Consider the following 21,919-nt stretch of genomic DNA (forward strand, 5'->3'; position numbering starts at 1 on the left):
TATCATGTTTCTATTGAAAACCGCATGACCTCTAATCTATATAATGGCCGTTATTCAGGCGAAATATTTTCTTTTTTTTTATATCATAAGGTAGCAAACGAGCGAGCGGCCACCTGAAATCGCTGAAATAGCGAAGTGACCGTTGCCCATAGACATACGCAATTGCATATGCGTTGCCTACCTTTACTCGACGGAGGAGATGATGCACAGTAAGAAAATATTTTCCCTTCCCATGCATCCTCTCATCCGGAAAGTCCACTTCCACTTCCCATCTAAAGGAGGAGGAAAGAGGACTGAATTAGGCCTCCGGGACGCACACCCATCAGACGAAACGCGGAATTGCTTCCACTTGACGCCTGTCTTCTGTGTGGTCGTAGTATTTCACCGGGCGAGCCGGGCCAATTCGTGCGAAGATGTTAAAACGGGCTCTACCACTGTTAATCGTTCGTTTAGTTGATTATCGACGAATCATATCAGAAAGTTGGAAGTAAATTTCAAACCATGTTAAATAAAACACGTAGTCATGAAAAGTATTTACAACATAAAATAAAGGTGCTTTAACAACGTAATGAAATTATCAGTTAAATATTTGCACATGTTTACTCCTGTTCACCACATTCAGCACATATTTATCAAGAAGACAATATTCATGGCATGACTTTCCGGTCCATACTTTCTTATCTAATGTCAATTTGTTCATCATTAATACATCTTGTATATAATCTCGTTTCCACTGGTTACTGTGACACTGATATATAGTAACTATTCTAATTTTAATACATAAAACGTTGACAAAGAAAAATATACAGTAATTTTAGTAGTTTACAGAAGTCCGGTTACATTCGCGTGAATCTTACTAACAATATAAATTCAAATCTTTGGATGTATGGATGGATGTTTGTTAGAATGTATCTCCAGAGCAGCAGAATGGATCTTACTAAAATTTGGTATATATGTAGAACATAACCTGGAAAAACACTTGGGCTACTAGTCTAGATTTAGAATTTATTTGGATAGTTATGTAATCTAATAACGGTAGAGCCCGGAACCCAACTTCTATAAAACCGGCTTCATCACGACCGAGCAGAAGACAAGTGTAAAATGGAAGTATTTTTGCGTTTTGATTAACTCGTAGCCGACTTCTCGTCCTCTTCTCCCCATTATTGCAAGGATGGGAAGAAGTGGACTTGATAAGTATGAAGATTCTCTCTATCCATTAAGGTAAGCAAGGTAAGGCATATGCAACTTGTTGCAGAGATGGTCAGAGGTCAATGTGCTGACATAGCGAGGAGTAGCTTTTTGCCTGTTTGCCACCTTCTCGTGTAAAAAATACAGGCGAATTGATAACTTACTTCTTTTTAAAATGGGCTAAAAAGCCATTTGCAAATTGTAACACGGAAATTTTACCAATATATATTACAAATTGATAATTTTCTCGTGATTCATGATTCTTAATCATCACCTTAACTACAATATACTAAAATTAGAAACATTGTCTTGTCACAGAACATCAAGATTTATCTTTGACTATCATATGTCAAAGATAAATCTTGATTGAATCTATTAGATAGAAATTTTCCACAAACAATCGGAGTATTTGTTCTCACGATCATTTTCAAACTAGTGGAGTGGTCAAAGATATCATATCTTTACCAAAATTACACTGTTAATATCAACTTGGTGTTGTTTTAGTTTCCATATGTATGGAAATATATAATTAAATATTATTTGTGAAGAAAGTTTTGAAATAAAACACAAATTATTTGAATACCGTTTATTGCATGCATGCAACACAAGTTAAAATTTTCTTAGAGACTTATTTATACGTATATCTTATTCAAAATGCCTAAACGTTGGTTTCTGAGACCTAAATTTCTTTTATAAAACATATTAACATAAAATCCCTGTCATTATATTTGACAAAACAATGTGTTATAAACGGAGATTTTTGTCTTAGAAACGGCAAACCTTGTAAACATCATAACTCTATTTTAAACTTTTATCGAAAACTTTATAATTTTTTGTGGCAATAGCCTATTGGTTAAGGGTATGTACGGATTACGTATCTTTTGTAGGTTTGAAACTGCCTTATACTATGACAAAGTCAAAATGGAATTAAAATGTAACGTTAAACGTATTTGCTTACAAAATTGAAGTTTACATTGAAAATAGTCCCTAGGACTTGTGTGGGTTAGCGCTAGGCCTGCACGAGACGCGCCATGCCTTCAGCGATGGTGTTAAGCGCAGCGAGGTCCTTGCGCGCTGTATCCATCAAGTGAGCCATACCGCGCTGCTGCATCGTCAGGAACTGCTTCACGTCTTCTTGCGCTCCTAGTACATTACATTGTATAAACCACTATACAAATCCTACTTGGATTTCCACTGCCGAAACAACTTAACCCACTGGATGTGGAGTCTGAGCATCTTAGCCGAAACCACAAAGTTTTTCAAACAGCCTAAATAATTTTGTGCAACACGAAAGATATTTTTCAATTAGGAGGGACTTTCTAATATTCTTACCTGGGTCCAAATGGTAGCGCTCCTGCGGCGCGCCAGCACTGGCGCTGCGCTGCAACCGCACTGCACACAGCAACTCGTTCAGACGGCCCTGGACATGCCAGCAAAGAAATATATATACATGTGTCTACACATATGCTCGTTGACGAAAGGTACTACACGAAACATAAGAGTTTAGAAATCAGTATTTTTTTACATCATAAGGTGGCAAACTAGAGAGTGGCCACCTGAAATCGCTGAAATAGCGAAGCTACCGCTGCCCAAAGACATACGCAATTGCAGATGCGTCGCCTCCCTTTAATCGCCGAGAGGAGATGCACAGAAAGAGAATATTTCCCTTCCCATGCATCCCCACATCCGGAATATCCTCTTCCACATCCGTTTACTTATAAGAAAAATGATAGTAAAGGAAAGAGGACTAGCATTAGGCACAGTCAAAGCTTCTCGTTCCATACATTTACGTCCATACATTTAGTACATGTCAGGTGTCGATAAATACCACCAGTGCGATAGTCCTTACTTAAAATAATCCTCAATATATCACGTAAGTCATATTAATATCGATTGCATTTTTAGTATCTTGTAAAGGTGAGACGCTCACGTGTGTTCTCAACTGGTGTAAACTGGTTCGCATAGATAAAGAAATAATTTGAGATATAACATTAAGATTGCGTGCGACGTGCGCATTAGCGCTGCTATTAAGCAGACGTTACTTTGCCGTCTGATAGTACCTCTATCATGAAGAAATTACATAACTTTTTAAATTCTAATCATCGTTTTAATTGATTTTTACCTCACATATATTTTAGGTGGGGTATAATTAAAGTAAAGTTCAAACTCTATATAACGTCGCTCAAGGGAAAAGCATTTTGTGACTTTATATAGAGTGGACGTTATATCGAGCGGCCGAAAATATATTGTTTTTCTATTCCACAATTATTTGTATTTAATAAATTTGTATTACTTTTTTCTCCCATTCCATTGAGTGTATTATTAAAACATTTACTCGTACGTAAATACACAAAGAATTTCGTTAACTCGCCATGTTTACGCTCAATGTGTAGTGATGGTTGTACAAAAACATTTGATGAAAAACCGTTTGATAATAAAAGAACAAAACGGCAAAAAAAGAAAGTATTCAGCTACATTTCTTAGAAATTCCGACAACTTTTTTTATAATCTCGTTATAACTTTAAACGTTAGTGTGTGCGACGTTGACGATTTCAACGTTACATGAAATGACGTTATATGGAGTTAACACTGTATTTTTCAAAATTGCGTAAAATTAGCCGGTTCTTGTACGTAATTGAGTCGATAATTTATTATCGGTGCAAACTTTATAATCTATCGCGCTACGGCACAAAGTACATCAGTTGCGTTATTTTGTATGCTTTTTTGAAGATCATCAATACAAAATAACCACGATCTTTGCCTAACTACTAGATAACTTTGCAGTTTGTTCTCGATATACAAAAGGCTTATCGATATGAACATATTCAACAGTAATATTCCATGCCTATGCGCCGTAAGGTATTTCAAGTCCAAAGTCGAACTTACCACGCAATGAACATGCGCAGTTTCTAACACTCGAAATATATTACAAATACTATCATTGGTCACCTTGGTCGAGTATAGTATCAGAGAAATGTGCTTTTCATGCCTATATCACTAGGTATCCGGCAGATTTGTTATCTGATAGTGATCCGTCTAGACATCTATACGTCACCTTGATATTGCCCTCAATTGCAACAATTTTTTTTATGGTATAGTGTGTCAAACGAGTAGGTTAGCACCTAAGTTAACTAAAGTAATGAAGTGACCGTTAGTTCCCTTAAAGACATACGAGGGGACGCCCAGAAAGTAGTTATTTCCCCTTCCTCTACATCCCACATTCACTAAAGTCACAAACCTATGTGTCATTAAAATGATATCAAGAAAAACTTTATTAAAGCAATAATCATGAATAAAATTGTAATTAATATGACGCGAATTATTTACATTAAAAAAATAACAAAAACTATGTTTTAAAACAATTATTCCTGCAATAAAATTGCAAGTTTCACAAAACATTTTAGTGTAAGGTAGAACCATTTTTTTAATTATTCCGCTTTATTTTTATTTCAAATATTTTTTTTAAATAAGAGCCTTCTTAACAACTAGTAGCCCCCTATGCTATCCTAGATTATTCTAAAATCATTATTATTTTTTTTTATATTTACTGCCTCCGACATAAACTGTACCAATATAATTAAAAAAAATGCAAACATCAGAGCAAACTATCATATAAGTAAAACCGAACTCTATATTATCAAAATTGTATGAAATAAATCCATTACAATCTTTAAAAGTAAAGAGACAAAAGAAATCATCTTGATGCAGGATATAGTGGATATAAAAACTAGCACTTTATCAACAATAGGTATCAGCTACATATCCCCTACAAGCAGTGCCCCGTCTATAACTACGTCTGGAGATAATGCACGATAACAGAAATTGATAACAATCACGCACAAAGGTAGTGCATCGAATTAATAAGATAAGATTATCAAAACACCTCAGAGATTTCGTAACCAACAATGTCTACGTTATGTTAATGCTAATTGATGGAAAATTTTAACTTAACTTATACAAAATTATTTGCCGTATAACAAAGATCGATATTATGACAGCAAATTACAAAAAAAACTTAAATTTTTACAAGTTTAGTATAAATACTTAATAATAATGCAATTTTTACATTAAAATTACTAAGTCGAAACAGTCTTGTGTTTAGTTATCATCATCAGCTCACTATACGTCCCTATTGAACTCGCTTCCTACCCTATGTTAGGGTTGATTAGGCCATAGTCAACCATACTGGCCCACTGCGGGTTAACTTCACACATATATTTGAATTTCTTCTTCTTGTGGTAGCATCACGATGTTTCACCGTAAGAACATCGGAAGTACATATTATATAAATCGAAAAACACATTAGTACATAACAGGATTCGAATCAAGGACCTGAAGATCACAAGTTAAGCGTTTAACTCCTAACCAATGGTGGCAGTGGAAATAAAATGAAAATACTAAAACTTTTAACTTTCGTGATTTTCCTAACGAGTTGGTGTTTTAGATATTTTAGTACATTTGTATGCGTCATTTGATGTATAATAATATAATAGTATATTTACGTTAAACAGTGGTGGCGCGGCGAGCTGCGAGGAGAGCTCGTGCAGTCGCGCGCGCGTCGCCTCCTCCTCCGGCCCCAGCGCACATCCCACCCACCCCGACACCTCCTCCCTACCTATCACCTGACACACATACACATTCCAAAATACATCTTACTTATATTATAATTGCTAAAGTTTACAAAGATGGATGTTTCTTTGAAGATATGGCCAGAACAATTTAAAAAGAAAATAATACACTAATGCAATTTCATAACGATATTTAACGATATCGTAAGATAATATATACATATTAATTTATTATTGCCCTATTTAAGAACTCTTCAGGAAACAGCAAAATTGTCAGCATTATTATAGTTATGGAAGAAAAAGTGAATCATGATTTTTAGGGTTCCGTACCTCATAGGAAAAATACGGAACCCTTATAGGATCACTTTGTTGTCCGTCCGTCTGTCAAGACACTTTTTCTTAAAAACACGATAAGGTATCAAGCTGGAATTTATTTAAAAATGTTGTAGTTTTTGGTACCTGTAGCAGGAGATGCCTGAGGGAGTGCAGACGGGAGGCGAGCTGGGCGAGGGTGGCGGCGGCGGCGGCGCGGCGCGTGCGCAGCTCGTCCAGCGTGTCGGCCGCACGACGCAGCCAGCTCGCCTGCAGCGCGCCCTGCTCCGCCTGGCAGCGCGCCCGGTGCTTTATCTACACGTACAATGTATATCATCATCATCATCAGCCTGAGCAGTTCCCTACGGAGATCACAAACAAAAGTATAGAGGTTTTCAAATATCTTAGCGCCTCTGAACTTCGTACGAATCTATGCGCAGTTGTGTTAGGTGTGTCTTACAGGACGGAGGGCACTGCGCAGCGCACAGATGACCTTGATCGCTACACTATACCTAAAATTGTGTTTTAACTACTCGAACAAAATCAAGAGCCGTCAAAATATTTGAATATGCTTATAATAATATGAAGGATTGTCGAGGAGTTGAAGAAATATAGCAGCACGAAAATTAATGACATTTTAAAAAGTCTGCAAGACAAAAAAGTTTGAGAATCGTTAGTTTTCACTTTAGTACTACTTGTAATAAACATATTGCTATTCATATTAAAATAAAACATGACAATACAGAACGAAGAAGTAGGTTATTAAGCTACCTCAGTAAATCCAACCATAGGCACTGGAATATAGTTTTCTGGGTCAGGATTATCAGCCTGTGCTTGTTTCCACAGTCGCAAGTCCATACCTGCAAATAAAAATAATACAAATGAATATCATCAAACTTAATAATATGAAGAAATAATTCACAAAAACATATAATTTCTTATAAACTACTAGTTGTCGACCGCGACTCCGTCCGCGCGGAATTAAAAAAAAACTATTGGTCACAGTGTAATGTTATATAGCCCAAAGACTTATATAAATGAAGTAACCAACAAAAAAAGAATTTTTCAAATCGGACCAGTAGTTCCTGAGATTAGCCCGTTAAAAGAAACAAACTCTTCCGCTTTATAATATTAGTGTAGATTAAAATAAAAAAGAATAAAACATATTAAACATACCCATACATATGAATAAAATTTGATTTTCTGTCTGTATGAAAAACACATCATGTAAATGTAATAAACGAAAAGCCAATAGTTAGAATCTTTATCTGTCTGTCCGCGTTTGCCACGCTCAATTTTGACGGTTTTACAAGAAGGTAGTGTTGGGAAGAAAATCCGACACTGTGCCGGTGTACTGGCACAACATTAGCCTTACTAAAACGACGTTTATGTCTACTCACTAATCATTCCGACACTTGACGTTGTAATGAAAATAATGTCTAAAAATAGCTAAACGCAGGCATAATAATGGGCACCATAGTTTCCTGTTGTAGTCCTATCATTATAAATGCGAATATAATTCCTCGCAGACGGTGACGGGCGACTTAGTAATATACATATAGTATACCGGGTGGCGGAGTCTGTAGATACTGTTCCAACATTTGCGGTGTGGGTTTGGTAGCCGGTGTGATGTTACCACAGCCCGAGGAAGTGAGAGTTGTGCGCGCGTTCCCATTGTTTAGAAATGCTGCCAATTCTGACGCTGAAATATGTGCAGTGCCCACATTCTTGTCTACCACGTATATCACCACCTAGAACAAAAAAAAATCATTATTGTTACTAATATTATAAATGAGGAAGTTTAGATGGATGGATGTTTGTTAGAAAGTAGAATCCAAGTTAGAAAGTAAACTCCATGAGCCGTTCCTTTCCGGAACTAACTACTTATTCAGTTTTTATATTTAATTCCTCACGGACGGAGTCGCGGGCGATAGCTACATCTAACTAATATTATAAATTCGAAAGTTTCGATGGATGGTTTGTTTGAAGGTATCTCCAGAACGGCTGGACAGATCTCGATGAAGTTTGGCACAAATGTAGAACAAAGTCTGGAAGAACGCATAGGCTAATGATTAAGTTTCTTTTTAATTCCTCACAGACGGAGTCGCAGGCGACAGCTACATAGTTCATAAATGCTAAATTTGATTTAATACAAAACAGTAGAAGTAAAATAGTATAGTATAAAATATGAAAACTATTTAAATAAAAGTTGTTACCTGAGTTTTATTCTCTGCGACTGTATTTATTGATTCCACATTGACAGCTAAATTAGGTTTGTTCCCAAGTATATTAGATATCATTGTTATAAATGCTTGCTGATTATTCCTGAAAAAAAAAACACAACAATAAACATATACATTTATTTATCATATTTTTAATATAATACATTTCATATCAAAAAAAAAATATACAAAACATATTATAAACACACTAACACTTAAATAACCATTTCCTATGTTTTTCAAAATAAAAACCATTTATTACGGTGACATATTTTATATTTTTATTAGAAAACATCTATATAAAATTCTCGTGTCACAATGTTAGTTACCATTCTCCTCTGAAGCGGCTTGACCTATTTTTATGAAATAATATATTATATATAAAAATAAATGTTTTGTAGTTCTAAGAATCGTCTATAATCTATTTTATAATCCTACCCGGGCGGAGTTGCAGGCGACAGCTAGGTTGAGTTTATAATTAAAAAATGTTTACTACGAACATTTTGGAATTTGCGAATTTCAAAATTTAAAACAATAAGTACGTAAAATGACAATATTTACTTGATCTCTTGATCCGATTTATTAAACAACATAGAGACATGTCCATCCTTATCTTCTTTACCAGCCAGTCTGGAATATCCCACCGCTTTAAAGCGACAGAGTGGATTTTGTTCATTCAATTCCAATGCCGGTGCATTCTTGTTATAATACGCCTGACCTGCAATTAATTGCAAGGAGAATGTAAAATAAGCAAAGGGTGTTATAATATACATAAATCTTTATACAGTAGAGATGTATATCTGTCCATCCCATTATAAAAACTTATAGCATCTTTACTTTACTAAACAAATAACTATTGACTTCAATATATTTTATATGAAATAATTCGAAAATACCCAAACTGTTGAAAAGATTTTTTTCACTCTTAGAAAACTATGTTCTTTTCTAGAAATAAAAGATCTAAAATACTGACAATTTGCAGTTCTTCTGGTATTGTGGATGTCCAAAGGCACTGGATCAACTATTATTAGACATTTTGATGCTTGTTTACACTATATATATGGTAAAACTTACCAACACCCCATTGTGCCTGCAAAAGGTTCCACTTGGCTAGCACTTGGTCCCTTTCGTCTCCGAATACACAACAGTTGAACACTGCAGCAACAAGCGCCTCATGTGCTGTTGCTGGCCCTTGCTGTTGTTGTTGCTGCTGCTGTTGTTGTTGTTGTTGCTAAAATAACAATTATAATCTTTTGTTTTGAATTTATGACATTAAAATCCTTACTAATATTATAAAGTATCTCTGTCAGTCTGTTTGCCTTGCTTTCATTCAAAAACTACTGAATCATTTTAAATAGAGTTTGGTACAAAGATAATTGGAAGTCTGAAAAAGGACATAGGCTACATTTTAACCCACAAAAATGGTTTTATTTAAGTTCTTTGTTATAAAAATAAATAGCTATAATAATAAGCATACCTGTGGCTGTCCAAATGTATTTGTGGCCCCTAGAGAAGTACCGAAACCAAGAAACCCAGAGACACCGGGTTTGGTTCCAAAAGCAGAGCCAAATGTAGACCCAGTATTAGCTGAAGTACCAAATGTGTTTGCACCCAAAGTATTTGTACCAAATGTGGGTGCAGCACTACCAAATGTTGATGTACCAGTTCCAAAAGCGGTACCTGTACCAAATGTGTTAGTGCCAAAACCAGCACCAAAACCTAAAAACATTGTTTATTTATTTAAACTATTGCATTATACATATGGACATTAATAATAAATACAATGTACTTACTATCTGTAGAAAAGTAAAAATTAAAATTGAGTACCCATAAGTTTCCTCATTTTTGTTGATTTAATATTAATTACAATCCAAATAAGTATCAGCAATACAATCAATGGGTAATCTTAAGATCGTTAATATGCACTTGGAGGAAAATAGATCTCACCTGTACTTGGTTTTGCAGCTGTACTACCAAAAGCAGTGGTCCCAAACAAGGATGGGGCAGTTGATGCGGGTGTGGTGCCTAGTTGAGTGCCAAATGGTGCTGCTGCAAAAGTATCACATTCAAATAAAATCTCAATAAATTTAACTTTAAAGTTAATGGACTAATGAATGGTGATTAATTGCCATCCATTAATCTATACATTTTTTAGTTATTAAGGTCTTAGAATCAATTTGCGATATTGTGAAATTCACATCTTCACCAAATGCTATTCACTTATTTACTAAATGTAGGGTAGATGTATTAAAAACATATTCATTACAAGACGTAACAATATATTTCATATTAACTGTGATTTAAGGGCTTCACTTCAGACCTGTACTACTTGCAGTAGATCCAAATGCACCAAATCCGGCCGAAGAAGTAGTTGTACCAAAACCACCGAATCCAGCAGTGCTCGTTGTTGCTGTATTAGTGCTACCAAAAGAAAAAGCTGCTAAAAAATAGTAAAACTATTAGATTTATACAAAAACTGTGTAACGCAACAATTTGAAGACGTTTAACCTTACGTTTAGCGGCACTTCCAAAAGGAGTGTTTTGCTGTGAAGTATTAGCACCAAAACTAAACGACATTGTAAGCTTTTCACTTATTGATTGATTGATCTGTTAAATGTTTATAAAAATGATAAGAATTTCAGTAAGGATGTCACGAAAATACTTATACGTTAGATGCCTGTTTTTATTTCATTTAATGTGATTACTTTAAAATGTGAAAAGTTGTTGTGAAGTTTTGAAGGAAACGAATAATGACATTGACTGACAACTGACAGATAATGAAATGTTAGTCATAGATTAGAATTGTCATTTATGGGTGGAGTAGATTAAAAACATTTGTGGCAACGAGGTTTCCAAGTTTGATGTTTGTATTCTGTAGCAACGTCTGTTTACTCTTTGATTTGCAGTTGATACCATAACTAATGCATTGCATTCCACAACTAAAATTAAAAGCCTGTCGTCTCGAATTGTAACCTGTCTTAAAACCAGTGATTTTAAAGGACAAAAAATAACTATGTCGGATTGGGATACTGTTACGATTCTCCGAAAGAAACCACCAAAAGCGTCCGCACTTAAAACTGAACAAGCCGTAAACGCCGCACGTCGTCAAGGTTTACCAGTTGACACGCAACAAAAATATGGTGCAGGTACTAATAAACAGCATGGTACAACAAAAAATACCGCTAAACTTGATAGAGAAACTGAAGAATTACGACATGAAAAAATACCGCTCGATTTGGGAAAACTGATAATGCAAGGAAGACAAGCAAAAGGTATGAGTCAAAAAGATTTGGCTACAAAAATTTGTGAAAAACCTCAAATTGTGAATGATTACGAAGCTGGTCGAGGAATTCCAAACAATTTGGTACTTGGAAAAATAGAAAGAGCAATTGGAATAAAACTTCGAGGAAAAGAAAGAGGCCAACCATTACAGCCTCCTGGAGGAAAAAAATAACGGATTCCCTGGGAGGCGAAGACATTTCTCCGATTTGTTTATTGCATAATAATTATCTCATTTTGCCTTTGAATGTGTTCTGTACTACAAATAATTAGTAACATCACGTTAAATATGATGTAAGCATTTATTTTTCTTGGGGTTCTGGAACGTTCTGCCTGTGATGTTACCACTTTGAAAAATATGTAGATAATGCTCCTTGGATATGGATGTGATATGCAATAAAGAAAGTTATTTATATATTAAAGTTCGTGTATAAATATATCATCGTTAATATGTAATTGTAATCGATCCTACATGTGAAATTAAAGTTTATAATATCATATTCATGCAACTCATTGTTTGATTATGAAACATTGTGAAAGAGATTTTTTTAACAATTTACAACTACAAGTCTACGAGGGGAAGGTTAGTTCTGTAAGTTTGAGTTCCAATCCAAATTTACTACAATAATACAGGGTTGAAGTTCTGATAACTTCTGTCCAGTTGACAAGTCATATAGATAATATATTGTTATTTTATTTACTACCTCCCCGTAACATCGGGAAAAGTTCCTTACCTTTCTACCTAGTTCAGGCTGTAGAAGTCTATTTAAATAGGCATCTTGACGACTCGGAGCGCTGACCCATTATCTAAAATATTGGTGCTTAAAAAGTTTTAATGAGATAAGGCGGGACAATTTGCGAAGCTTTCAATAATGTTGAAAACTTTAAAACACTGCACTGCTATTCATCGAATTTTAAAAAATGTTTCATTTTTTCAACTGTAATTTCATATAAATACGGCTTTTTTTAACACCAAAGAGTATATAAAATATGTTTAACACTGTACACGGCTGGTAAAAAATTTTGATGAACAGTTTTTTTTTCATTGGCTTTTTATGTGCTATTTGATTGGCAACACTGATAGACATAACCTAATCATAACATATGATGTCAGATGTCATTGTAACTGATAAAATTATTATTCAAGCTTTAAACTTGAATAAAACTGAAACCATACAATAATCACATACGTTACCATCGTTGACTATTTATTTTATAGTTTATATTCCACTGTATTATAGTTAATACTTTTTGGATATACTTACAATTTGAATAGTATGTTTTATCATATTTGTAACATTTAGGTTTCAAATTTATAATGAATACATCTGCCTCGGATTCTGAGGAAGAAGTTTTAGTGTATGCAGAGTTTAAAGATACAGTAAATATTGAAAAATACAAAAACATACATGTCTTAGGTATAGATAGAAAAAATCCAGTTATACAACTGGATGATACCTTCTTCACAGGTAAAAACTATGTAATATAGCTAAAAAAAACATGGCATGGTGGTGTTTAGTAAATAAAGAATAATAAAAAATATCATATAAATTACTATCAGAAATGTCTAAAATGCCACCTCATGTAGTTATTGATTTATAATATATTATTTAAATTGTAGGAACTTTTGAGAACCCATTAGGAACATATTTATTTTTTGAAGAAGACCAAACACCACACTGTGATGATCCATTGTTTGATAAACTACCTGAGAAAAATTTAAAGTACTTATACAAAACTAATAAGCTTCTATCTATGGAACATGCATATGTTACATCAAAAGAAGGTTCAGGTTTGTTTTAAACTTTATAAATATAAATATTTTTTAAACAGTTAATGTTGTCTACTAATTTTATTTTTTATTCCTTTTGGCAGATAATATAGAGAACAAAGTACAACAATTAAATGAATCAGAGAGCATAGAACCAGTTTCATTTGAAAATTTAGAAGAAGCTTTGGAGACATTTAAAAAAGACAAACAAAAGTATGATGATAATGAATTAAAACCTGAATTAAAGTCACAACAATCACAGTAAATCTTTTGGCATGGTATGTGTTTCTTAAGACATTTTACAACTTATTTATTTGATGTTAATTATTTAAATACTTATTATCAATAGATTACACTCTTTACATCTCTGAATACCCAATGATTTTCCATGTATATATCATGCAATTATTGTGCGCTACCATAAAGTTTGAATAGCTCAATAGTAACTGTGAAAACAATAATGTTAGTCTATGGAAGGGGAAAAACTTTAATGCTTCTCTCTTTCAACATGTGTAGTAACTACATGTTATTCCCCTTCTCAATGAAATACCAAGTTCTTTCCCTAAATATAATTACGAGTTTATGAAGGCACATTATGTCCAGTATAAAATGTGTTTTTGCACCTCTCTGTTCTGTTGTACCCAATTCTGTGTGTTGTTAACAAATGTATTGTTCTCGTTATTACTGTTGTAAATTATTTTGTTTGTTTTGAAACAAATAATAATATTTTGAACACTTTTGCATACACCTCATGTAATTTTTTTTGTTACTGTGTGTAATAATATATGAAATAAGAAGTCTAACAACCCTCATATATATTATTAATAATTACACTTTTGTGATGGGAAAAAGGTGAGCAACCGTCCATTTTCAACCAGATGTATTTTAGTATATAATTAAAGGATTTTACTTTTTCATCAATGTGATCTGATTTAATTATGCTATGTATTCTTCAAGTATCTTCTCTAAACAATTCTTGCATATTAATTTATAACCTACCTGTGTTCTGCGACTCCAACCGCTTGGAATTAAAAAAAAACGTAATTAGCCTATGTGTTCTTTCAGACTATCTACTACATCCCTGACAAGTTTTATCAAAATCGTTGAGCCATTCCATAGATACCGTTTTAAAAAACATCTGTCCATGCTCTAAATTTTTGCATTGATATAATTGATGGAATATTTATTCAATTATTTACAGAGTGGTTGCAGTACAAAGGAAATATAATAATTCTACAATGGAAGAGGTGTTGCAAGATCTCAATCGGCAGTTCATAAGACTGAAAGCCAGAGATAAAAAATGCAATAACATTATATTACATTCAGTGTTAGAGGACATTATAAGTAGAATGCGTGCTTGTGATAACTTGTTTGACAGTATGAATCCAAGACTAGACTACTTAGGTAGTTACTATGATGGCCTGCGTGTAGGGAATCCTAATGAATATGACATAAATGTTATATTACGAATACCGATTGATGATAATAAAATCATTTTGGATGCCAGAGAATCGGAGTGTGGGCATACTTGTATTATATTGCCATCAGAATTTAGACGATTAGCTAAAACTCAGGTAACAGCAACTAAGGGTTTTTTAAAGACTTTAATGTGGTGTGATACCAAGCATCGTTTTTCCGTAACAAAATTTCGTTCGTGGATACAAAGTGTAGTCGATACAACATTAAATACACTGCCTGTGAAAGATGGAAAAAGATTTATAAAAATAAATAATAGCAGTTACTTCATTGAATCAAAACGGTCTGGACCAGCTAATACAATTAATATTATAAAATGCAATAATACAGTTATTGATGTGGACTTGGTACCAACTTTTGCAATTACATTACCAAAGAAACCAATTAACTCATCGATTTTATTTAACAAAGTAAATGCTACTAATATACAACAATATTTTGTTGTACCAAAACCAACGCAGAATGATTTCAGTTGGCGTTTAACATTTCCGATTCAAGAGCGGCTTCTGATAAGAAGTAAAAACAATTTAAAAAGTACTGTGAGAATTTTAAAACATTTACGTGACGTGCAGGGTTTTACAAAACTCTCCAGTTACTACATAAAAACTTTATTTTTGTGGGAAATTATTCCAGAAAACGAGGTCATGTGGAGAAATAAATCATTGTCGTTTTTGGTAATCTATATGTTGAAAAAGCTTAGAGATTGTCTTGTGAAAGGTGAGATAAAAAATTACTGGTGCCCTGAACATAATCTTATTGAAAAAATTAAAAAGAATACCTGCCAAAATTGGGGAAATAGATTAAATGTAATAGTAAATGCCTTAGAAAAAAAGGGAAAGGGCAATGCTAACATAGTTCTGGAGTATTTCACTAGGAATAAAAAAGATCCTGCAGAATAACTGGTTTGCCAGAAATGCACCAAAAAATGGAAAACCTGGGGCAAGGTAAAATAAGGTATGTTTTAGTAAAATAAAAGGCCTTCATCATGGTAAAAATGGGTAATATATCTACTTAATTAAATAATTGATGAAAACCTTTGGCGATTAAAATAATGATACTGATAGTGAGATCTGTGACATGTATCAACTAGAATAAATATATATCTATTTTATTGTAAAATTATTTTTGACTTTTCCTCGTCCCCTTCTTTATTCAATGTTGTGACTTAATTGAATACATCTGTCCCCCAAAATTCAAAGAAGTCACTCTGTTTTTAATTAAAACCAATTTTTCTTAAAGATTACAAGATTTACAACATCTTCGTCTAATTAAATTTTGGTTACTTTTTCCCTTAATACAAGGATTCTAATCTTAAGGATGTCTCTTTATATTATGTATTTACAAAGCCGTTGCAGATATTGCACACGAAAATAGGATTGCAACTGCATTGTATTATATTGTATCTGCGTATTTTTCTATTCTACTCAAAAATGAAACAACACTGAGTCGGTATTTATTTGTATTATAAAGACGCTAATCGTAGGAATTAAAAATATGTATAAAATAATTTCTGTAAATTATTTTTATAAATAATTAATGCTAATTGATCAGCAGTAAATAGTTTCCGGTTCCGGACTCCATTAAAAGGTTTCAACATCTGGTTTATTTCCTTATTTTACACTGACAACACTAATGAATTTTTCGTGATGACAACATGGCAGTCTGGTAGTAGTCCGCCATTTTCTTTGTATCGCCATTTCATTTATTTAGTGAGATGGAGAATTGAAGATTTCAAAGTGAGATAGAAAGATAATTTAAATTCTGATATGGTACATTCGCTTTCAAATTGGAAACATATTTTATAAAACTGCAATAAGAGGTATGACATAAGAGACACATTTGTGTATAGAATTATCACACGTTTCGATAAACGTTGCACTTTGTCACTCAAATACAGAAATGAATATTACAATGGCGTCTGTCGTTTACTTGAAGCGCGTCTATAGATAGTCCGTCATCCTTTTCTTACATATATCGACGCTGTTCACAGAGACACTGCTTTCATCGACGAATGATCTTTTACGAGCAGAGTAGACTGATAAGAAATATCCCCCGTTACCTTCACACTTTATGTTTTGGAGTTTCTCTTTCGTGTGGACAATTAGCCGCGCTTTTAAATTTTCTTTGAAAATGTTAAGTTATTTCGTTGGAAATATCGCAATAGTACTGCTATGCTGACTTATTGTACTTTTGCGCTATTTTGATTCAGATAAACCTTGTGATGAAATTATAACAGAAGATGTTCACGACGAATACTGTGCAAGCCGGCAGTATTCCGACTCTGCAGTATCAAGAGCATCCAACTCAAAAATCACAAGGCAAAAACATGGAAAATGTACAACAAAAGAACGCACAACAGACACAGCAAACCCAACAGGTAAAGTTTTATTTGTTTTAAACTATTGTAACCTGAGCAGATAGAAGTATGGAGCAAGTGTATAATTGAAGTTTTCTTTGTTTTGAAGTATATTTGTCAACAATTTTTTTATTAGGTAAAAGTATTATTTAGTTCATTGTCATTTATTTTCATTATTCAATCTGTTGTCTAGTAACAGATTTGCCATTGCACCTGTTTTAATAAAACCAGACAAGACTTTGTAAGAAAACTTGACAATGTAAATATTTTTTGCAATTTAATTTTTCTTATTTGATATATGAATAATATTTTTTCAGGAATTTCCCACATTTTGTTACACAACCAATGTAAATATGATAGGAAAAATTGGCACGGGTACGACCACTGGTGCTGGTGGGGTTACGGGTGGAGTAAACATAGCGCAATTGACAACAAGTGATGACAAGACATGTTATATAGCTCAACCTTTCTCCTACAATTATGCATTAGTTAATCAGATGCAAATTGCACCGAATGGTATTCAAAATACTATATCCAATATAAGCTTTAAATGTGATGTCTGTGGTCTGATGTTTGGACATTTGACTTTACTTAATGCTCATAAAAGAATACATGCCCAGGACACAGGTGAGACTCATTACACTGTATTTAATGGTTAAGTCCATATTTCAAATGAGTAGTAAACTAGTACTAGAACAATATGGATTTGCCAACTTCATGAAACACATATTTTACTTCTTAAACAATATATTGAATACATAAGTTGTTATGAACATATTTAAAAAATATATATTTGTATGAAAATGACAAAAAGTTATTATTTAGTGAAATAAGTACTAAATATGACACACATTTGGTCTTGCATTAATATGATTAACTTAACTTAAAAAAATTATATGCCAAAGACAAAAAGACAATTCTATTAATATGGCTATCTATAATGTAGAGCCTAGTCTGCTATCTTCTAGTGATTTGCAATGATTTATCACAATTGAAAAATATAAATGATAAATACTTATGTTCCAGATAACAATATAACTGTGGTGGCGACAGGTGTCAGTACAGCTAATGAAGTTACAATGCCACCACACATACAAATTATATCTTCTGACCCAGCTGACCAGACACAACATCAAGTGCATATTCAAGAGAGTAAGTATATATACTATGTTAGATATATAGCTTAATTCAATGAGAAGAAATATATTATGTCCAAGCAATCTACCCAATTTTTGCTTTATAAAGCTCCCATCAGAGATTAAAAACAGATGTTTTTATCATATATTTAAACACTGAAATGTTTTAAATAATTCATAAACAATTTTACATGTACATTTAATGTATTTTTCAGCAAAACCTGTTATAATAGATAAGGTCCAGAAGTGTATAACATGCGGAGGTCCAATAAATAACAATCCTAAAAGAAAAGGTCCAAAACTTATAAGGTGTGAAAATTGCATTGCACAGGATTCTGTAGATCAACAGAGAAATAGTCAACGTAAGTTTTGTTTTTCTCTTTAGAGACTGCAGGTCAGCAATTATATTTCATTTGCCTTATTACAAAATGGGCTCAGTATCAAATTTATATTTACTATATTTTTATTTAATAAAATATACGGTGATTAAACAAATAAATTTATAAACTAAATGTCTATTTGATTCTAAATGTGGAACATTTTGATAATAGCTGAGTTATGCTAAATTATGTTATGAATATAGTATTTAACTTTGTCAGTAAACTCTACACAATTATTGGTGTCGTCGGATGACAATGTAAAGTTTGAAGTGAGCGGAGTGACCACAGTGCAGGCCGACCCGCTGGACACGGCCCAGACCAACCATCAGACACAGCAGCCACAGAAACCTTGTATGTATTAATAAAAGTTTTAATATACAGTCAAACCTGACCTTTTAAACCTTTAACTCAAGTTAGAGAGAAAAAATACTACTTTTTACTTTCAATAAACCAGGTTTGTCTGTAAATAATTGTTTTTTTTTTCGAGATGCATGAGATAAAGAGACCATGGTTAAGAGAAGATGGTAAAATGAAGTGTGTTAGTGTCATATATATGTCATAAAGAGATGATAATGGGTTTAAATAAGAAAATTCCCCATCATTAATAAGCAAAATTGTTATTCCCCATTTGTAATGAGCAATTACAGCTATAAACTTTACAACATTCCTCTGCGATGTTACAGAAACATTTTGGTGATTGTAGCATGGTTTTGTCTATTGACTTTTGCATTGTGTAATTTATTTTAATTTTTATCAGTGCCAGGACATCATCCTGTGAAGAAAAGAACATTGGCATCAGTCACGAAATGTCAGAACTGTAACGGTTCAGGAATAATATTCATAGGCGGCAATAAGAATAAACATAGTCAAGCAGATATGGACAAACGATTCCACTGTAACATATGCGGCGGTTCCTTCTCGAGGTACTCCTCCCTCTGGTCCCACAAGAAGTTACATTCCGGAGAGAAGAATTTCAAATGTGGAATTTGTGGGATAGCCTTTGCTAAAGCGGTTTACCTTAAAAACCATTCTAGGATACATACAGGAGAAAAACCTTATAGGTTAGTAAGATTTTTCTTTATCTTACTGCTTACTAACATTTTAAATGCGAATGTTTTGATGTATGCATGGTACAACAGACATAAATGAAATTTGGCGAAGATGTAGGATATTGTCTGGATGAACATATAGGCTACTAATTAAGTGTTTTTAATACCGCGCGAACGGAGTAGCGGGCGACAGCGAGTTTAGGAATAAATTGAAATGAATTATTTCCATTACAGATGTAGTACATGTGGTATGCAGTTCTCTCAATCTCCACATTTGAAAAATCATGAAAGAACACATTCAGGAGAGAAACCTTATGTCTGTGAGGTGAGTTCAAAAATACATTCGAACCTTTGTATTGAAATCAGAATACCTAACAATAACAATCCGTGTTAAACAGTTTTTTTTAAGCTAATAAATGGCACATTAACACAGATTTTTGAGAAATCTACATTTGATATTTCAAAAATCTAATGATCCTAATTATACACAATCAATATAAAAAAAGTGTTTGTTATCTGCGGTCCGATTTTTGATACATTTTGCTATAAATCTTTATTGTGTACAGGTGTGTGACAAAGGGTTCGCGAGACACGCCACACTGTGGAATCATCGGCGCATTCACACCGGCGAGAAGCCATACAAGTTTGTACATTTCACTGATTTCACCTTAATCTTAAACACTTTATATACGCTATACATTATAATGCACTAGGTTAAAAAAAATCTGTGATGGATTTCTGGAGAAAATGTATTTTACAGGTGTGATACATGCGGCTCGGCATTCAGCCAGGCGGCACATCTCAAGAACCACGCCAAAGTGCACTCTGGCGAAAAGCCCTTTAAGTGCGACATATGCACCGCCGCCTTTGCTGACAGGTTCGCTCTCAAGAGACATAGGGGCATCCATGATAAATATGGTAAGTTAAAAACCAACCGAAAATAGTTACATCTCTTAAGAGTTGTTATTTAGTAATATCTACATTAGTTCTACTAAGTAAGGCTGATTTTTGACTTGTTTAAAAGTAATTTTTCATAAGACGTGTGTGACGCCAAACCTTTTGTACAGGTCAAACGACTCCATTACCTTCGCGGGTGCAGCTAAACCAGCAGGAACAAGGCAATCAGCAAACAAGCGAGTCGCAGAGCATGCAACCCGTCGTCGAAATAGAAATCCGCCCAGACCAAACACTTTGAGCCTAGCACACATTACTTACCCATTCAAAAATAAAGGCTAAATAACCATAAATTCCACTGCACTGACACTTGCATTAGCAAATATTGTCTCTATTTACTTTGTTGAAGGAAACTAGAGAAAATATGTGTCAATATAAGTTTCACAGCAGTGGAAACCCACATTAATAGTGTTATATGGTCAATTGTATATAGAAGTTGTTAAAGGGTACATGTTACTTAATTTGTAATTAATATAATGTGCACGGTGCAGTTGTCACTGCCATTATGTTTAAGTGTGAGTCACGAGCAGTGTATTTTTTTCAAAAGTGATCTATAGTGTGTTAATAAAGACAATAGTTGATTTAATGCAACGAAAATCTACTATGTGTGGAAAATTAATATCGGGATGTAAGTATAAAATAAAGTAATTTTCGAAAAATGTAAAAGAGCAATAAATTAAGTGATTATTCCCACTTGAATGGGTTTACAATAAATTAATAATTAATTTTGGAGAGCTGTGTCATTTTATCATAATTTTGGTCTCCATTGGAAATTACGTTTGACAATATTTATTTTGAGTTATGCTACATTAACCATTGCAAACCAAGTATTACACATGGAAATTTAAATTAAAATTCAACAATGCAATAAATCAAGGCAATTTTATCAAGAAACTTAACATATTAAATTATAAGAACAAAAGTTCTCCCGAGAGCCACTGAATAAATTAATTAAGCAATCCAATAAAGAAGTATGGATTTGTTTTCGAGTGTCCCAATCTATTTATATTGAATATCATTGGCTGTGGAATTAGCAACATATTTTTATATTATGCTGTTATAAGAGCAAATAATTTTGTTGTAAATTTATATATCTCACATGTGTAAATAAAACATTTTTCGCTGTGACACTAGGATTCTATATGTGATTTAGTTAGCATATCTTATGAATTAAGGTATTTTATTTATAATGGATGGGTTGATTTTGCTAAATATTGTTTGTTTCTTT

The 21,919-nt window shown here is 33.4% G+C and overlaps 4 protein-coding genes across 9 annotated transcripts; 3 read left to right on the forward strand and 1 right to left on the reverse strand.

The window, feature by feature from the left end:
• Window positions 1-2,092: 2,092 nt before the first annotated feature.
• On the reverse strand, window positions 2,093-11,046 carry Nup54 (nuclear pore complex protein Nup54). 3 transcript variants are annotated; one of them, XM_013311270.1, is made up of 13 exons: window positions 10,804-11,046; window positions 10,611-10,730; window positions 10,238-10,336; window positions 9,768-10,009; window positions 9,365-9,521; window positions 8,852-9,008; window positions 8,285-8,393; window positions 7,636-7,819; window positions 6,840-6,928; window positions 6,216-6,383; window positions 5,691-5,810; window positions 2,521-2,608; window positions 2,093-2,331 (listed from the first exon to the last, which is right to left on the reverse strand). In XM_013311270.1, exons 1-13 carry the CDS (start codon window positions 10,865-10,867, stop codon window positions 2,198-2,200), a joined length of 1,731 nt encoding a protein of 576 aa, XP_013166724.1. In that variant the 5' UTR covers window positions 10,868-11,046; the 3' UTR covers window positions 2,093-2,197. The 3 variants fall into 3 exon arrangements, with proteins under 3 accessions (XP_013166724.1, XP_013166723.1, XP_013166722.1); XM_013311269.1 differs by having other exon boundaries at window positions 10,238-10,339; window positions 10,611-10,727; window positions 10,804-11,044; XM_013311268.1 differs by having other exon boundaries at window positions 10,238-10,339; window positions 10,804-11,044.
• A 205-nt stretch (window positions 11,047-11,251) lies between these two features.
• mbf1 (multiprotein bridging factor 1) lies at window positions 11,252-11,991 on the forward strand. Its single transcript, NM_001311927.1, is given in 1 exon segment — window positions 11,252-11,991. A coding segment is annotated over 1 exon segment (441 nt). The 5' UTR covers window positions 11,252-11,303; the 3' UTR covers window positions 11,745-11,991.
• A 702-nt stretch (window positions 11,992-12,693) lies between these two features.
• LOC106117152 (general transcription factor 3C polypeptide 6) lies at window positions 12,694-15,925 on the forward strand. 3 transcript variants are annotated; one of them, XM_013311277.1, is made up of 4 exons: window positions 12,694-13,038; window positions 13,191-13,355; window positions 13,445-13,618; window positions 14,542-14,630. In XM_013311277.1, exons 1-3 carry the CDS (start codon window positions 12,888-12,890, stop codon window positions 13,603-13,605), a joined length of 477 nt encoding a protein of 158 aa, XP_013166731.1. In that variant the 5' UTR covers window positions 12,694-12,887; the 3' UTR covers window positions 13,606-13,618; window positions 14,542-14,630. The 3 variants fall into 3 exon arrangements, with proteins under 3 accessions (XP_013166731.1, XP_013166730.1, XP_013166729.1); XM_013311276.1 differs by having other exon boundaries at window positions 12,697-13,038; window positions 13,191-13,361; XM_013311275.1 differs by lacking the exons at window positions 12,694-13,038; window positions 13,191-13,355 and having other exon boundaries at window positions 13,529-13,618; window positions 14,542-15,925.
• Window positions 15,926-16,376: 451 nt separating this feature from the next.
• Window positions 16,377-21,260, forward strand: LOC106117149 (zinc finger protein 665). 2 transcript variants are annotated; one of them, XM_013311271.1, is made up of 11 exons: window positions 16,377-16,635; window positions 17,026-17,193; window positions 17,490-17,799; window positions 18,199-18,324; window positions 18,524-18,670; window positions 18,908-19,039; window positions 19,446-19,749; window positions 19,972-20,062; window positions 20,304-20,380; window positions 20,498-20,655; window positions 20,805-21,260. In XM_013311271.1, the coding sequence occupies exons 2-11, from the start codon at window positions 17,056-17,058 to the stop codon at window positions 20,930-20,932; spliced, it is 1,611 nt and encodes a 536-aa protein (XP_013166725.1). In that variant the 5' UTR covers window positions 16,377-16,635; window positions 17,026-17,055; the 3' UTR covers window positions 20,933-21,260. The 2 variants fall into 2 exon arrangements, with proteins under 2 accessions (XP_013166725.1, XP_013166726.1); XM_013311272.1 differs by lacking the exon at window positions 16,377-16,635 and having other exon boundaries at window positions 16,644-17,193.
• The last annotated feature ends 659 nt before the right edge of the window (window positions 21,261-21,919 follow it).

The sequence above is a fragment of the Papilio xuthus genome, unplaced genomic scaffold (assembly GCF_000836235.2).
Source record: "Papilio xuthus unplaced genomic scaffold, Pxut_1.1 DF827680.1, whole genome shotgun sequence".
NCBI classification, from domain to species: Eukaryota; Metazoa; Arthropoda; class Insecta; order Lepidoptera; family Papilionidae; genus Papilio; species Papilio xuthus.

Bases quoted from the DNA above. Each gene is read 5' to 3' on its own strand.
- Nup54 (XM_013311268.1), bottom strand. From the start codon at position 10,867: ATGTCGTTTAGTTTTGGTGCTAATACTTCACAGCAAAACACTCCTTTT. The intron at 10,010-10,237 runs GTGAGATCTATT...CAATGTTTTTAG, and splicing joins AGCTGCAAAACCAAGTACAG to GTTTTGGTGCTGGTTTTGGC. The intron at 7,820-8,284 runs GTAACAACTTTT...TTTTTGTTCTAG, and splicing joins TCGCAGAGAATAAAACTCAG to GTGGTGATATACGTGGTAGA.
- LOC106117152 (XM_013311275.1), top strand. From the start codon at position 14,579: ATGGAAGAGGTGTTGCAAGATCTCAATCGGCAGTTCATAAGACTGAAA.
- LOC106117149 (XM_013311271.1), top strand. From the start codon at position 17,056: ATGTTCACGACGAATACTGTGCAAGCCGGCAGTATTCCGACTCTGCAG. The intron at 18,325-18,523 runs GTAAGTATATAT...TGTATTTTTCAG, and splicing joins TCAAGTGCATATTCAAGAGA to CAAAACCTGTTATAATAGAT. The intron at 20,381-20,497 runs GTTTGTACATTT...TGTATTTTACAG, and splicing joins ACCGGCGAGAAGCCATACAA to GTGTGATACATGCGGCTCGG.